Below are 13859 nucleotides of genomic sequence, written 5' to 3' on the forward strand. Positions count from 1 at the left end.
CCCTTCCTCCCTTCCTCCCTTCCTCCGCCCTTCCGTCCTCCCTCCCTGTCTACGCGAGCTCGCCATTCCTCCCTCCCTTCCTGTCTACTCGCCGCTCTCTGCCTCCCTGATCCGTCCCTGCCCCATGACATCCCACCGGCCGCCTGGCGTAATGGCAACGCGTCTGACTACGATATCCCCCTCTGTCTCCACAGTGAGAGGCCCGTAATCAGGAGATTGCAGGTTCGACCCCTGCGGTGGTCATTGGGATACTACCGTCTTTTTTGTGGGGATTTGCGCGAAGGAAGGGAGGGGGGAGGTCGTGTTGAGCTCAAGGGAGGGGGGAGGTTGTATTGAACTCAAGATTAGTTCGAGACTTGAGATGTGCAACGCTGCTACTTAGTGTATTTCGCCCTATGCTATTTAGTGTATTTCGCCCATTCAGCGTATTCCGCCCTATGCTACTTAGTGCATTTCGCCCTATGCTATTTAGTGTACATCGCCCTATGCCACACTACGAAGAGGTCCCTAGGCCGTCGAAAAGGTGCCGAGGTGGACATACGAAGTGGATGGGCGAAGATGATCGCCATGCACCGCACGCGAAGACGATCGCCATGCACCGCACGCGAGGGAGCGCGATGCGCTTCGGGGATGCAGGGCGCTTCGTAGGATGGCAAAGGCCACTCGCAAGACGATGTACGAGCCTCGTAGGACGGTGAGCGCGCCTCGCAGGACGGTGAGCGCGCCCCTCGTAGGACGATCTTAACGCCCCTCGCAGGACGACACTACCGCGCTTCGCAGGACGATACTGACGCGCCTCGTAAGACGATACTAATGCCCCCCGCAGGACGGCGAACGGTGAACGCCTCTCGCGAGCGACACTGACGCGTCTCGCAGGACGATGAACGCGCCTCGCAAGACGATGTACGAGCCTCGGAGGACGGTGAGCGCGCTTCGTCGGACGATGCTCGAGCCTCGTAGGACGATGTACGAGCCTCGTCGGACGATCTTAACGCCCCTCGCAAGACGATGAACGCGCCCCTCGCAGGACGATGAACGCGCCCCTCGTCGGACGACCTTAACGCCCTTCGTCGGACGGCGAACGGTGAGTTCGCTTCGTCGGACGACACTACCGCGCCGCGCGGACGATACTGACGCCCCTCGCAGGACGATCCTAACGCGCCTCGCAGGACGATCTTAACGCCCCTCGTCGGACGGTGAACGGTGAACGCGCCCCTCGCAGGACGACGCACGCGCCTCGCAGGACGAGAACCGTCAGGTGCGCGATAAAAGCGAGTGCTGCGTCTGGCTCGCGATGAAAGCGAGCGCTGCGTCTGGCTCGCGCCTCACGTGCAGGAGGGAAGGCGCCATGAACACGGAAGGCGCCATCAACACGGAAGACACCATAATCACGGAAGGCGTAAGGCATCATAAACACGGAAGGCGCCACAATCACGGCGGGAGGGAGGGGAGGGACTAAGCGAATGATGAAGGGGAGGGGGATGTGAGGTAAGGGGAATGGGAGGGGGAGAAGAGGTAAGGGGAGGAACGAACGAGGGACGAGAAGGGGAATTGAAGGGGTGAGCGTGGACAGGAGGGGTAAGCGAGGACAGGAGGGGAGGGAGAGGACAGGAGGGAAGGGAGAGGGGAAAGAGGAGGGGGAGGGGGAGGAGCTTGAGCTCGTCGGTCGCCAAAGAGGAGCACACCGCCGTGTGGATGGGAGGAGGGGGGAAGGGCGCCATGATCATGGCGTGAGGGAGGGGAAGGGCGAAGCGGATGACGGGAGGGAAGGGAGTGTGAGGTGAGGGGAAGGGGGGGAGCGGAGCGGGGAAGACGGAAGGGAACGACGGAGGCGAGGACGACGGAAGCGAACGACGGAGGCGGGGACGAAGGAAGGGGGTGATGCTCTTCCTCGGCGATCCTGCGCGCTGTGAAGCAGGATCCTGCGCGCTATGAAGCAGGATTCTGCGCGTCGGGAAGCAGGGTCCGGCGCGCTATGAAGTAGGGCCCTGCGCGCTATGAAGCAGGGTCCTGCGCGCTGTGAAGCAGGGTCCTGCGCGCTGAGAAGAACAGCCTCGACTCGCCGTCGTCCGAGAGGAGACGACACGGCTCGTCGATGAAGCATCTGACGCTCGTCCATGAAGTCGTCGTCGAGAGGGGCTAGGAAAGACGGGGGCGCCGAGGTTGACGGAAAGGTAGAGGCGCCGAGGTCGAGGATGTTCAAGGCATTCGGCTGAGAGGGAGGTTTGCACCGACTGACCACTAAGGAGGCAACTCCGCATCGACTGACTGCGAAGGAGGCTCCGCCATCGACTGCTAAGCGAAGCGAAGGGAGGCTTCGCACCAACTGACTGCGAAGGAGGCGACCTCGCATCACCTCACTGCGACCAGACCAACCCGCCATCGACTGACTGATTGCGAAGGGAGGCTTCGCACCGACTGCTAAGCGAAGGAGTCGACTCCGCCGCGTCGACCTGGATGCGAAGGAGGCTTCGCACCGACTGCTAAGCGAAGGAGTCGACTCCGCCGCGTCGACCTGGATGCGAAGGAGGCTTCGCATCGACCTGCTAAAGAGGCGAATCCGCCATCGACTGCGAGTGCGAAAGAGGCAGATGCGCACCGACTGACTGCGAAGCGAAGGAGGCTCCGCGTCGACCTGCTGCGAGGTCACTTCGCATCGCCTGCTGAGAAGGAGACTCCGTACCGACTGACTGTGAAGGAGGCTTCGCATCGACCGACTGCGAAGGAGGCTTCGCATCGCCTGACTGCGAAGGAGATGACCTCGCATCGACTGACTGCGAAGGAGTCGACTCTGCCATCGCCTGTGAAGGGGCGACTCCACATCGACTAGCTGTGATGAGGCGACTCCGCATCGGCTGCTGTGAAGGAGGTCGCTTCGCACCGCCTGCGAAGGAGGCTTCGCATCGACTGAGAAGGAGGTGGCGACCCCCGCGTCGACTGACTGCGAAGGGAGGCTTCGCACCGTCTTCCTGCGAAGGGACGCTTCGCGTCGACTGCCGTGAAGGAGGCTTCGCATCGACTGACCGCTAAGGGAGGCTTCGCCATCGCCTCAACGCGAAGAGTCGAATCTGCATCGACTGCCTGCGAAGGAGGGCTCCGCATCCACCTGACTGCGAGGTTGCTTCGCATCGACTGCCTGACCGCTAAGGAGGCTTCGCATCGACTGACTGCTAAGGAGTCGAACTTCGCATCGACTGACTGACCGCGAAGGAGTCGACTCTGCATCGACTGACTGCGAAGGAGTCGACTTCGCACCGACTGACTGCTAAGCGAAGGAGGCGAACACGCATTGACTGACTGCGAAGGCGGAGGTGATTCGACCTGACTGCGAAGGGCGAGTCCGCGTCGACTGGACTGCGAATGAGGGGGCGAATCCGCATCGACTGACTGCGAAGGGAGACTCCGCATCGACTGACTGCGAAGGTGACCCCGAACCGACTGACTGCGAAGGGAGTCTTCGCATCGACCTGGGAAGGAGGCTTTGCGTCGCACCGACTGACTGCGAAGGAGGTGAATGCGCACCGACTGCTAAGCGAAGGAGGCGACCTCCGCGTCGACCTGACTGCTAAGCGAAGGAGGCAACTCCGCACCAACTGACTGCTAAGGAGTCGACCTCGCACCGTCTGACTGAGAAGGGAGGCTTCGCATCGACTGACTGCCTGCGAAGGAGGCTTCGCATCGTCTGACTGCGATGAGGCGACTTCGCGTCGACTGACTGACTGCGAAGGAGGCGACCCCGCATCGCCTCACTGTGAAGGCGACTCCGCGTCGACTGACTGCGAAGGACGCTTCGCACCGCCTGACTGCCCGCTAAGGGCGCTTCGCGTCGACTGACTGACTGCGAAGAGAGACTTCGCATCGACCTGCTAAGCGAAGGAGTCGACTTCGCATCGACTGACTGCTGCGAAGCAGTCGACTGCGCATCGCCTGACTGCTAAGGACGCTTCGCATCGACTGACTGCGAAGGAGGCTTCGCATCGACTGCAACGCGAAGGGAGGTTCGCACCGTCGACTGCTAACAAGGACGCTTCGCACCGACTGACTGCGAAGGAGTCGACTTCACACCAACCTGCGAAGAGAGGCTTCGTATCGCCCTGCTGAGGAGTCGACCCCGCACCGACTGACTGCGAAGGAGGCGGCTTCGCGTCGACTGACTGCGAGGTTGCTTCGCACCAACTGATTGACAGCGATGAGGCGACCCCGCGTCTGCCTGCGAAGGAGGAGGCTTCGCATCGACTGACAGCGAAGGAGTCTCCGCCATCGCCTGCGAAGGAGTCGAATCTGCATCGTCGCCCGCTAGGGAGTCGAATGCGCATCGCCCGCTAAGGAGTCGACTTCGCACCGACTGACTGCTGTGAAGAGTCGACTTCGCACCGACTGACTGACTGCTAAGCAGTCGACCCCCGCATCGACTCCAGAGCGAAGGCGACTCCGCATCGACTCCAGAGCGAAGGCGACCCCGCATCGACTGCTGCGAAGGCGACCCCGCACCGACTGACTGCGAAGAAGGAGTCGAATGCGCATCGTCTGACCGCTAGGGAGTCGACTCCGCCGCGTCGACCTGACTGCGAAGGGAGGCTTCGCACCGCCTGATTGCTAAGCGAAGGGAGGCTTCGCACATCGCCCGACCTGCGAAGGAGACGACCCCGCATCGACCGGCTGCCGTGAAGGGAGGCTTCGCATCCACCGTCTGACTGCGAAGGCGAAGGGAGGCTTCGCACCGACTGACCTGCGAAGGCGACACCGCACCGCCTGACTGCGAAGGGACGCTTCGCATCGACTGACTGACTGAGAAGGAGTCTTCGCGTCGACTGACTGACTGCTAAGCGAAGGGAGGTTCGCATCGACCTGGGAAGGAGAAGGTGACCCCGCCATCGACCTGATTGCGAAGGGAGGCAGATGCGCACCGACTGACTGCCGTGAAGGAGGCTTCGCACCGACTGACTGACTGCGAAGGAGCCGACCACGCACCGACTGACTGCGAAGGAGGCTTCGCATCGCCCGCTAAGGGAGGCTTCGCACCGACTGACCGCTAAGGAGTCGACTTCGCCATCGGCTGACTGACTGCTAAGGAGTCGACTTCGCATCGCCTGACTGCCTGCGAAGGGAGGCTTCGCACCAACTGACTGCTAAGGGAAGGAGGCTACTTCGCATCGACCTGACTGCGAAGGAGGCGACTCCGCCATCGTCTGACCGCTAAGGAGGCGACTCCGCTACCGACCTGCGAAGGGAGGCTTCGCATCGCCCGCTGAGAGCGACTCCGCATCGACTGACTGCGAAGCGAAGGAGTCGACTTCGCACCGACTGACTACGAAGCGAAGGGAGGCAAGTTCGCATCGACCTGCGAAGGCGACCCCGTATCGCCTGACTGCGAAGGGAGTCGAATCCGCACCGTCTGACTGTGAAGGAGTCGACTCCGCGTTGTCTGACAGCGAAGGAGGCTCCGCGTCGACCTGCTGCGAAGGACGCTTCGCACCGACTGACTGCGATGGGAGGCGACCCCGCATCGACTGACTGCGCAGGGAGGCTTCGCATCGACTGACTGCTAAAAAGGAGTCGAAGCCGCACCGACTGATTGCGAAGGGAGGCTCCGCACCGACTGACTGCGATGAGGGACCCCGCACCGTCTGACTGCGAAGGATGCTTCGCATCGACTGACTGACTGCTGCGAGGACGCTTCGCATCGACCTGACTGCGAAGAAGGTGAATGCGCATCGACTGCAAAGCGAAGGAGGCAGATGCGCACCGCCTCTGCGAAGAGAGGCGACCCCCGCATCGACTGCTAGGGGAAGGACGCTTCGCATCGACTGACTGCTGCGAAGGTGGCGACCCCGCATCGCGCGCTAGGGAGTCGATTCCGTATCGCCCGACTGCCTGAGAAGGGAGATTCGCATCGACTGACTGCGAAGGCGACGCCGCCATCGACTGCCTGGCTGCGAGGAGGTGAATACGCGTCGACTGGACTGCGAAGAGGAGGCTCCGCATCGATTGACTGCGAAAGAGGCTTCGCACCGACTGACTGCGAAGGAGGCTTCGCATCGTCTGCCTGACTGCGAAGAAGGTGACTTCGCACCGACTGACTGCTAAGGTGGCGACACGGCATCGACCTGACTGCTAGGGAGTCGACTTCGCCATCGACTGTCTGTGAAGCGAAGGAGGCTCCGCATCGACTGACTGCTGCGAAGCAGTCGACTCCGCATCGACCGCTAGGGAGGCTCCGCGTCGACTGACTGCGAAGGAGTCGACTCCGCCTCGCCTGGCTGCGAAGCAAAGGGCGGTCCGCATCGACTGCTGCGAAGGAGTCGACCCCCGCACCGACTGACTGCGAAGGAGGCGAACTCCGCATCGACTGACTGCGAAGAGGCGAATAAGTATGCATCGACTGACTGCAAAGGAGTCGACCCCGCACCGACTGACTGACTGCGAAGACTTCGCCATCGACCTGGCTGCGAAGGAGGCGACTCCGCACAGACTGCGAAGGAGGCGAATCCGCCACCGACCTGCGAAGGGAGTCGACTGCGCATCGACTGCCTGCGAAGAGAGGCTCCGCACCGACTGACTGCGAAGGTGGCGACTTCGCATCGACTGACTACGAAGCGAAGGAGGAGGTAAATGCGCACCCACTGCCTGCGAAGGAGGCGGGTGATTCCGCATCGTCAGGGAAGGGGGGGGGTGAGGAGGGAAGTGAGGGACGAAAAGGAGGCGAAGGGGGGGGGGCAGGCGAGTCGAGAGGCAAAAAGGAGGAGGGTGAGGAGGGAAGTGAGGGACGAAAAAGAGGCGGGTGAGGAGGTGAAGTGCAAAGGAGGGGGCGAGGCGAGTGGGAGAGCGAGGGGGGAGGAGGTGAAGTGCAAAGGAGGGGGCGAGGCGAGTGGGAGAGCGAGGGGGGAGGGGCGAGGGGGGAGGGAGTGAAGAAGGGGAGGGGCGAGTGGGAAAGCGAGAACATGTGCTGTGCGTCGAAGAAGAGGGCGAAGATGCAAGCGATGGATTGAGGGCGAGAGGAAGGGAAGCGAGGGGACTCCGCATCGTCACGGGGGGCGAGGAGGGGAGCAAACGTGGGGCGAGCGCCGAGCGGAGGAAGGGAGTATATAGAAGGAGCGCGAAGGGGGGAAGCGAGAGGGAGGGGAGAGCAAAGCGAAGGGGAGTGGGGCAGAAAGTGATGCGCAGAAGGGGGAGGAGAAGGAGAAGGACGAGTGGAAGAGGAAGCGAGAAGGGGGGGAGGGGGAGGAAAGCGAGGAAGGACGAAAGCGAGAGGGGGGAGGAGGAAAGCGAGAGGGTGGAAGAGGAAAGCGAGGGGGGGAAGGAGAGGAATGCGAGGGGAGGAGGCAAGCGAAAGAGGGTAGGAGGCGAGGGGGGAGGAAGGGAAGTGAGAGGCGAGGGGGGGGATGAAGAAAGGGGGGAGGAAAGGGTGAAGGAGGAAGGGGGGTGCGGGCAAAGAAGTGTAAAAAGGGGAAGGGAGAGGAGTGGAGGAAAGGACGAGAAAAAGGGAGATATATGCGCACCTGGCACACGATTTGGAGAGGCAGCCGAAGGTTGGATGAGAGCGGCTCGAAGGAGAGAGCTGTTGGCAGGCAGGACTCTTGCTCGCGCTTGCTGCGGTTAGGCGTGTTTGCAAATGAGCACAGCGACCGCGGGTGCGCAGCAAGTGGCAGGGCTTGTCCTCTTCCTTCACCATCCTCATCGCATTCACGAGTCACGTCGAGCTCGCCATGGCGCACGCCCGCGCCAAGACGATCAGCGCATTCACTCCTCACCGCCACGGACAATGAAGTCGCGTCCCCGATCAGCGTTGCAGATCCCGGGCGAGGGAGATGATCGAGGACGACGGGCGACGGGCATAGGACGAGCGAATGGGGCTAGGATGACATGAATATGCATACGACGAGCAAGCATACGCATAGGACGGACGCGAACGGACACCATCCACCCTGGACGTCGGACGCAAGCGTACAGAGGGCATCGACCGTTGGACGGCTGGCCGGGACGTCTCCCGAGGCAGCCGATCGGCCCAATCGCCGCGCTGCCCTGACCGCGCACGTGTTTCGAAGCGTGGTCCCGTGGTCGACCTAGCCTGGCCTTTTGCTCGCTTCCCGCCCGTCCACGTCAACCTCGCCGCGTTCTTCTTGCGTCTGTCGCTGAATGTGAGTGTTTGGTTCGAGGCTTTGGCTGCTTGGAGGGCGAGGAGGCGACGAAGAGTCCTTCACGCGCGCCCTTCGAGTCCTCCGTCCGCGACTTTAAGCTCACGCATCGCACAGTCAAGTTCAACGCATCCCAGTCAAGCTCAACGCACGACAAGCTCAGCACACCCGACCTCGACGTTCGACCGCCCTTCTTTCTCGACCAAGGTGCGTGCGCTGCTTCGATCGGTTTGGCGGCCTCCATTCCTTCTGTCGCACCACAGTCCTCCTTGCCTGCCCGCAACCACTCTTTCCCCCTCTCCAGCCCTCTGCCCCCTCGTCGCACGCCCTCCGCCCCCGCGTCGCACGCCCTCCACCCTCGCCTTCATCCCGCGCTAACCCCCCACCTAGATGTTCACCACGCTCAAGACCATCTCCCTCGCCGCGCTCCTCGCCAGCGTCGCCCGCGCCTCGCCCTCCGCTATCGAAGCCCGCGCCGACTCGGACTTTCGCGTCATCGTGCCCGGCGGTGATGATTTGTGGTGGGGTGAGTCCCTCTCTCCGGCCGTCTTTGCCCGCCGCGCCGCACCACGCGCTTTCTCGACGCGTGCCGTACCTCCCAACCGCTCTTCCTCCCCTCCCCCTCCCATTCCTCCCCGCAGCTCTTCCTTCCATACACGCATCTCCGCCTCTTTGACACGCTCGCTGCATCGCTCGTGCACCGCCAGTGTCCGACACGATCGGGGTACACCCGGCTCTCACACCATGCATTCTCCCTGCCCTCCCCTCTTCCTCCTCTTCCCTGTTCCTCATCCTCTTCCCTCCCCCTCTTCCCTCCCCCTCGTCCATGCCCCTCCCCCCTCGTCCATGCCCCTCCCCCCTCGTCCATCCCCCGCCCCCCTCTTCCTCTTCCCTCTCCCCCCTCTCTCCCCCCTCTTCCCTCCCACCCCCTTCTCTCACGCCCCAAGTAGCCGAACGCAACCTAACGCCCTCTCAACCCCCCTCTTTCCTTGCTTTCTCGTCCCTTACAACCTCTCCCCCCTCCCACCCTTCCTCCCCGCACGCGCAAAGTAGTCGAACGCAAGCTGACACCACCCCCCAGTCGCCTCCTCCTCGAACAACATCATCTGGACGTGCGAGGACTCGCCGTACCAGTCGTTCAGCGTTTAGTGAGTATCCTTCAGAGCTATGATAGACCGGAATCGTCCGCTTCATCTAACTGACCCCACCCCCCCCCCCAGCCTGACCAACACGGACGTGAACGTGCTATCGGGGCCGATTGGGATTATCGCGACGCAGGTGGGTATTTTCTTTGTGTTCTTTTTATCTTCTTTTGTTGCGTTCCTCTTCGTTTGCTGCGTTGTTCTTCGCGTGCTGCGTTGTTCTTCGTATGCTGCGTACCTCTCCGTGTGCTGCCTACGTTTGCGTGTGCTGCGTTCCTCTTCGTTTGCTGCGTACTTCTTCGTTTGCTGCGTTGTTCTTCGTATGCTGCGTTCCTCTTCGTGTGCTGCGTACGTCTCGGTGTGCTGCGTACCTCCCCCTCCTCCCCCTCCACCCCCTCCACCCACCCTCCTCCCCTTCCCCTCCCCCTCCCCTCCCTCCTCCCCTCCCCTCCCTCCTCCCCTCCCCTCCCCCCTTCCCTTCCCTCCTTACCCTTCACCCCCTCATCGCCTTCTCCGCCCCCTCCCCCCGTCTCCACTCCTAACCCCACCCTCCCCACGAACGACAACTGACGCCTCCCCACCCCAAACACCCTCTTACTAACCCCCTTCCACCAAATAAACTCATCACTAACCCACCTCAAACTATGATGAAACTAATCTACTAACCCACCCCCGCACAGAACAACTACGACTGCTCGAAGACGATCACGCAGCAGCAGGCGGCGCAGCCGGCGGGGAAGGGGTATAAGGTGGGTTATCGTTTCCAACCATAATCGCTAACGCTCCCCCTGCACTCCAGTGCTCGCTCCCCGTGCACTCCAATGCTCGCTCCCCTGTACCGTGCGGCTCGCTCGCTCCCTTAACCCGCTCCCCGCCCCCTACCGCTTGCTAACCCCCTACCTGTCCTTATCCCTTCTCCTGCCCCTGCCCCCTTTCGTCGTCCCCCCTACCTGTTTCGTCGTCCCCCCTATTTCTTTCGTCGTCCCGCCCCCTACCGCCCTCTTCCCTACTCACACACTCCAACCCCCCTTCCCCTCCAACACTCCAATACTCGCTCCCCCCCAACCACACTAACCCCCCTACACCCCTTCCCTACCTCCCCCCCAACCATACTGACACCACAACTCTCCCCTTACCGCTCCCTTGACCCCCTACCACTCCCCTGTACTGCTCGCTCCCCCTCCCTTCCCCCCCTACTACCGCCCCACCACCCGCTCCCCCTCCCCTACCACCGCCCTTCCCTTACCCGCTCTCTCCCCTCATCCCCTCTTAAAATAAACTGCTCCCATACCACCCTATGATAAATACTGACAAACCGTCCGTACTGCTCGCTCCCTACCTGTTTCGTCACCCCCCTACCTGTTTCGTCACCCCCCTACCCCTTTCGTCGTCCCTACCACTCGCCCGTCCGCCCTCTTCTTGGACCTGCCTTCGCCCGTCCTCCCCCCTTCTCCGAACTGCCCTCCTTCCCCCTCCTTCCCCCCTACCTCTCCCTTCGTCCACCCCTATCGCTCCCCCCCTACTGCTCCAACACTGACACCATAATCAAAAATTGACGCTCTAACCATCCACCCCGACGGCTCGCTATCCACCCCCTACACCCTTCCCTCCTCCCACCCCACAATCCCTCCCCATAATCAAACACTAACCAAACTCGCCAGATCCTCCTCACCGACCCGCTCAACATGACGAATATCTACGCCGCGAGCGAGGAGTTTGAGATCAAGCCGCTGGGCAGTACCTATCCCGATGCGAGCGCGACGCCGGGGGTGGGGGCGGGGGGGAGTGGGACGGGTGAGTGTTTGTTTCTTCTTTCTTATATTTGTTTGTTGGGCGGTGGTTGAAAAGGAGATGGGTGGGTGATTGTGGGTGGGGGGATGGATGGGGGAAAGGGAGGGGTGGGGTGAGGGGGGTGGAGTGGCAAGAGGGGTGGGGGGAGCGGGATTGGGACCGTCGCGAGAGCGACGTCCACACGCGGGCAGAGCGAAGGTGCATGGGAATGTGAACGCAACGCTAACCTTCCTCCCCCCCAGCCACCTCCTCCGGCGCCTCTGCCTCGTCGACGGCGGAGAACAACAGCAGTGACGACAAGAATGGCGCTGCCTCCGTGGGGTACTCCCTGACGGGTGTGGTGGGCGCGGTTGTGGGTGCCGTGGCTGCATTGCTTTGAGCGGTGGGTGGGCGTGGTGCCGATCGGGGCACCTTTGCAGCTTGCGGGCTGTGCGCGCCTACCTGGGAAGGAGGGGGAGCGCATCAAGAACATTCATCCTACGGCCGCGTACGGTCTCCTTCCACTCATTCATACTTGGCTCCCGTGGTGACTTCCTACCTACATATCAAACCTTTCTTCTCTTTCTTTCTGGGCATCTTTTCACTCTCTTTCGGGTCGTTGGGTCGCGTCGGTTCTTTACTTCCGCCACTGAGGTGTCGGTCCCTCGCCTTCGCCGCTGTCCCGCGTGGGGATGACTTCCTACGACGCGGCGGCAGCGACTTTCATACCTACAATTTGGGCCCCAGTTCTACCTTCATTGGGTTCCTCTCCTACCCTTTACTCTTTCCTAGCGTCGTAATGGTCATTTGGCGGGTCTTGTTTTTGATTGGTGGCTGTGGTGGGTTTTGTCTTTGACGGGTACGTGGCCCGATCTGCGCGTTTGGGGAGGGGTACGTGCCCGGTCTGCGCTATCGTCCGTGTTCGGTCGGTGCGTTTGGGGAGAGGGAGGTGCCCAGTCCAGCCATCGTCCGTGTTCATCCATCCGCTGCACCCTCGCTCGCTCACGAGCATCGGTTCTGCACCCTCTTACCCTCACGCGCATCGGTTCTGCATCCTCCTGCCTTCCTTGCGCGCTTCCCTTCATCCGCGCCCCTTCTTTCCTCACGCGCTTCCCTTCCTTCTTTCCTCACCTCACCCCAAGCCTCACGCACCCTCCCGCTCCTTCACGCTCCACCCTCCCTCTCGCTCCCACCCCACCTCTTGCCCCGTCCTCCCGCTTGCCCTCGCCTCACCCTCCCTTCTGCCTCACTCCCCGTTGGCTCGTCCAATGCACCGTGATCTATCCCCTTCCGTCGACGACGTGGTTGATTCCCTGCCACCAATACCTTGAACTTCGATGCTGCTCTTGCGCCTTGCGTCTATTCCCTGCCGCCAACAACTCCAACTCGGAATCACACTTCGCAGCGACACGCGAGGGCCCAAGTTGCGGGTGACACGCGAGGGCTCAAGTCGCGGGCGACACGCGGGGGCTCAAGTCGCGGCGGACAATCAGGAGCACGGGCCATGCCTATCCTCTCCGTACGTCGTCGAAAAGTCAGTTTCTCTGAATCGTATGTTGCCGAAGAGGCGTTCCTTCGTACATGATCAGAAGCGTCTCTCTTCGACGAGGAAGGCCTCCTCCTCTTTGACACACGTCGCCTCCTTCCGGCGCACTGCGTGCCGCTGCCCCGTTCTGACAGGACGCCGCGAAACTCTTTCTGGACTCGTCTCATTCGCTTTGAATTCGAGGGCGACGTTGGGTCCTCGCGAGGAGCGCGCGTCGAAACCTTTCTCTCCGAGTCTATGGCGTGCTGCATCCCTCCTCTTTGGTGCACTGATTCTCCTTCTTGTCGCACTGTCTCTCTCCTCTCCGGTGCACTGCGTCTCTTCTCTTCGGTGCACTGCGCCTCTCACCGTCGGCGCACTGCGTCTCTTCCCTTCGGCGCACTGCATCCCTCTCCTTCGGCACGCTGTCGCCATCCTCTGCGGCACGCTGCGTCTATTCGGCGCGCAGTGTTTTTTCCCTTCGCCTATGAACATGCGAGGATTCCCTCCTCTTCGATCTCGCGCGCGTTTCTCCCCTTTCGCCGATGAGGAGCAGAGGGCTGGTCTATCTGACGAGACGCTTCGAGTCCTCCCTCGTCAATCTCCTTCGAACTCTTCCTCCCTTCCTCCCCCATCGACCCGCCCACTGTACCCCTTTACTGCCACCCTCCTATCGGCCGCCTGGCGTAATGGCAACGCGTCTGACTACGACGCTGTAATCAGGAGATTGCAGGTTCGACCCCTGCGGTGGTCATTCAATGAAGTCATACGGGTGGCTTTTTTGGGGTTGGCGGGAAGGGATGTTGAGCAGCGAGATGGTTTTTGTTGCTTGGCGGGAAGGGATGTTCGGTTTTATGGCGGGCAATGGGATTTCAGCTGTGGCGAGAAGGGAAGAGGTTTCCTGGTGGCGAGAAGGGGGAGACGCTCAAAGACGGGCTTTTCAGTGCTGGCAGCGGGCCTTCCGTTATCGGGCCGCGCGATTTTCCAGCACCGGGCCCGCGCCCTTCTGCCGCTGCAGCGGACAAAGTCGAAGGAGGACTCTTTGTTCGACTCCTCTACAATATCTACCTATACTTCCTCATCCCGATCACCCGTCGGTCTCTAGATATCAGATGTTGCATTCCGCTTACCATCAATCTCCACGATGGGTACATCTTTGAGCCATTGTCCCACCAATGCCTTCAGCTTCTTTTTTACAAGACACGCACCGGAAGCGGGGGCGGCTTACCTCAGCGTGTCTTCGGCTCCGTCAAGACACGCACGTGACCCGGCTGATCGGGGCGCGCG

The 13859-nt window shown here is 61.7% G+C and overlaps 8 protein-coding genes and 2 non-coding genes across 10 annotated transcripts; 5 read left to right on the forward strand and 5 right to left on the reverse strand.

Moving 5' to 3' along the window:
• The first annotated feature begins 137 nt into the window (after positions 1-137).
• Positions 138-243, forward strand: SCHCODRAFT_t190. The gene has a single exon. It is a non-coding gene; the product is annotated as a tRNA-Arg (tRNA).
• Positions 244-356: 113 nt separating this feature from the next.
• Positions 357-925, forward strand: SCHCODRAFT_02045977 (uncharacterized protein). Its single transcript, XM_050341610.1, has one exon. The coding sequence runs from the start codon at positions 396-398 to the stop codon at positions 696-698; it is 303 nt and encodes a 100-aa protein (XP_050198348.1). The 5' UTR covers positions 357-395; the 3' UTR covers positions 699-925.
• A 97-nt stretch (positions 926-1022) lies between these two features.
• On the reverse strand, positions 1023-2002 carry SCHCODRAFT_02635770 (uncharacterized protein). The gene has a single exon (XM_003028776.3). The coding sequence runs from the start codon at positions 1719-1721 to the stop codon at positions 1389-1391; it is 333 nt and encodes a 110-aa protein (XP_003028822.2). The 5' UTR covers positions 1722-2002; the 3' UTR covers positions 1023-1388.
• Positions 1568-2459, reverse strand: SCHCODRAFT_02045975 (uncharacterized protein). Its single transcript, XM_050341609.1, has one exon. The coding sequence runs from the start codon at positions 2381-2383 to the stop codon at positions 1724-1726; it is 660 nt and encodes a 219-aa protein (XP_050198349.1). The 5' UTR covers positions 2384-2459; the 3' UTR covers positions 1568-1723.
• Positions 2460-3924: 1465 nt separating this feature from the next.
• SCHCODRAFT_02045989 (uncharacterized protein) lies at positions 3925-4809 on the reverse strand. Its single transcript, XM_050341611.1, has one exon. It carries the CDS (start codon positions 4463-4465, stop codon positions 4016-4018), a length of 450 nt encoding a protein of 149 aa, XP_050198350.1. The 5' UTR covers positions 4466-4809; the 3' UTR covers positions 3925-4015.
• A 404-nt stretch (positions 4810-5213) lies between these two features.
• On the reverse strand, positions 5214-5985 carry SCHCODRAFT_01158670 (uncharacterized protein; the record flags this gene model as incomplete). Its single annotated transcript, XM_003028775.2, has 3 exons — positions 5214-5545; positions 5601-5692; positions 5747-5985. 3 exons carry the CDS (start codon positions 5983-5985, stop codon positions 5214-5216), a joined length of 663 nt encoding a protein of 220 aa, XP_003028821.1.
• A 137-nt stretch (positions 5986-6122) lies between these two features.
• On the reverse strand, positions 6123-7770 carry SCHCODRAFT_02046169 (uncharacterized protein). The gene is made up of 2 exons (XM_050341612.1): positions 7500-7770; positions 6123-6627 (listed from the first exon to the last, which is right to left on the reverse strand). The coding sequence occupies exons 1-2, from the start codon at positions 7676-7678 to the stop codon at positions 6207-6209; spliced, it is 600 nt and encodes a 199-aa protein (XP_050198351.1). The 5' UTR covers positions 7679-7770; the 3' UTR covers positions 6123-6206.
• A 114-nt stretch (positions 7771-7884) lies between these two features.
• Positions 7885-11833, forward strand: SCHCODRAFT_02635773 (uncharacterized protein). The gene is made up of 8 exons (XM_050345888.1): positions 7885-8138; positions 8253-8342; positions 8526-8661; positions 9217-9283; positions 9356-9413; positions 9958-10026; positions 10939-11071; positions 11311-11833. The coding sequence occupies exons 3-8, from the start codon at positions 8526-8528 to the stop codon at positions 11445-11447; spliced, it is 600 nt and encodes a 199-aa protein (XP_050198352.1). The 5' UTR covers positions 7885-8138; positions 8253-8342; the 3' UTR covers positions 11448-11833.
• A 1034-nt stretch (positions 11834-12867) lies between these two features.
• SCHCODRAFT_02635774 (uncharacterized protein) lies at positions 12868-13672 on the forward strand. Its single transcript, XM_050345889.1, has one exon. It carries the CDS (start codon positions 13118-13120, stop codon positions 13289-13291), a length of 174 nt encoding a protein of 57 aa, XP_050198353.1. The 5' UTR covers positions 12868-13117; the 3' UTR covers positions 13292-13672.
• SCHCODRAFT_t191 lies at positions 13248-13326 on the forward strand. Its single transcript has one exon. It is a non-coding gene; the product is annotated as a tRNA-Arg (tRNA).
• Positions 13673-13859: the final 187 nt, after the last annotated feature.

This window comes from Schizophyllum commune, assembly GCF_000143185.2.
Source record: "Schizophyllum commune H4-8 unplaced genomic scaffold SCHCOscaffold_10, whole genome shotgun sequence".
NCBI lineage: Eukaryota > Fungi > Basidiomycota > Agaricomycetes > Agaricales > Schizophyllaceae > Schizophyllum > Schizophyllum commune.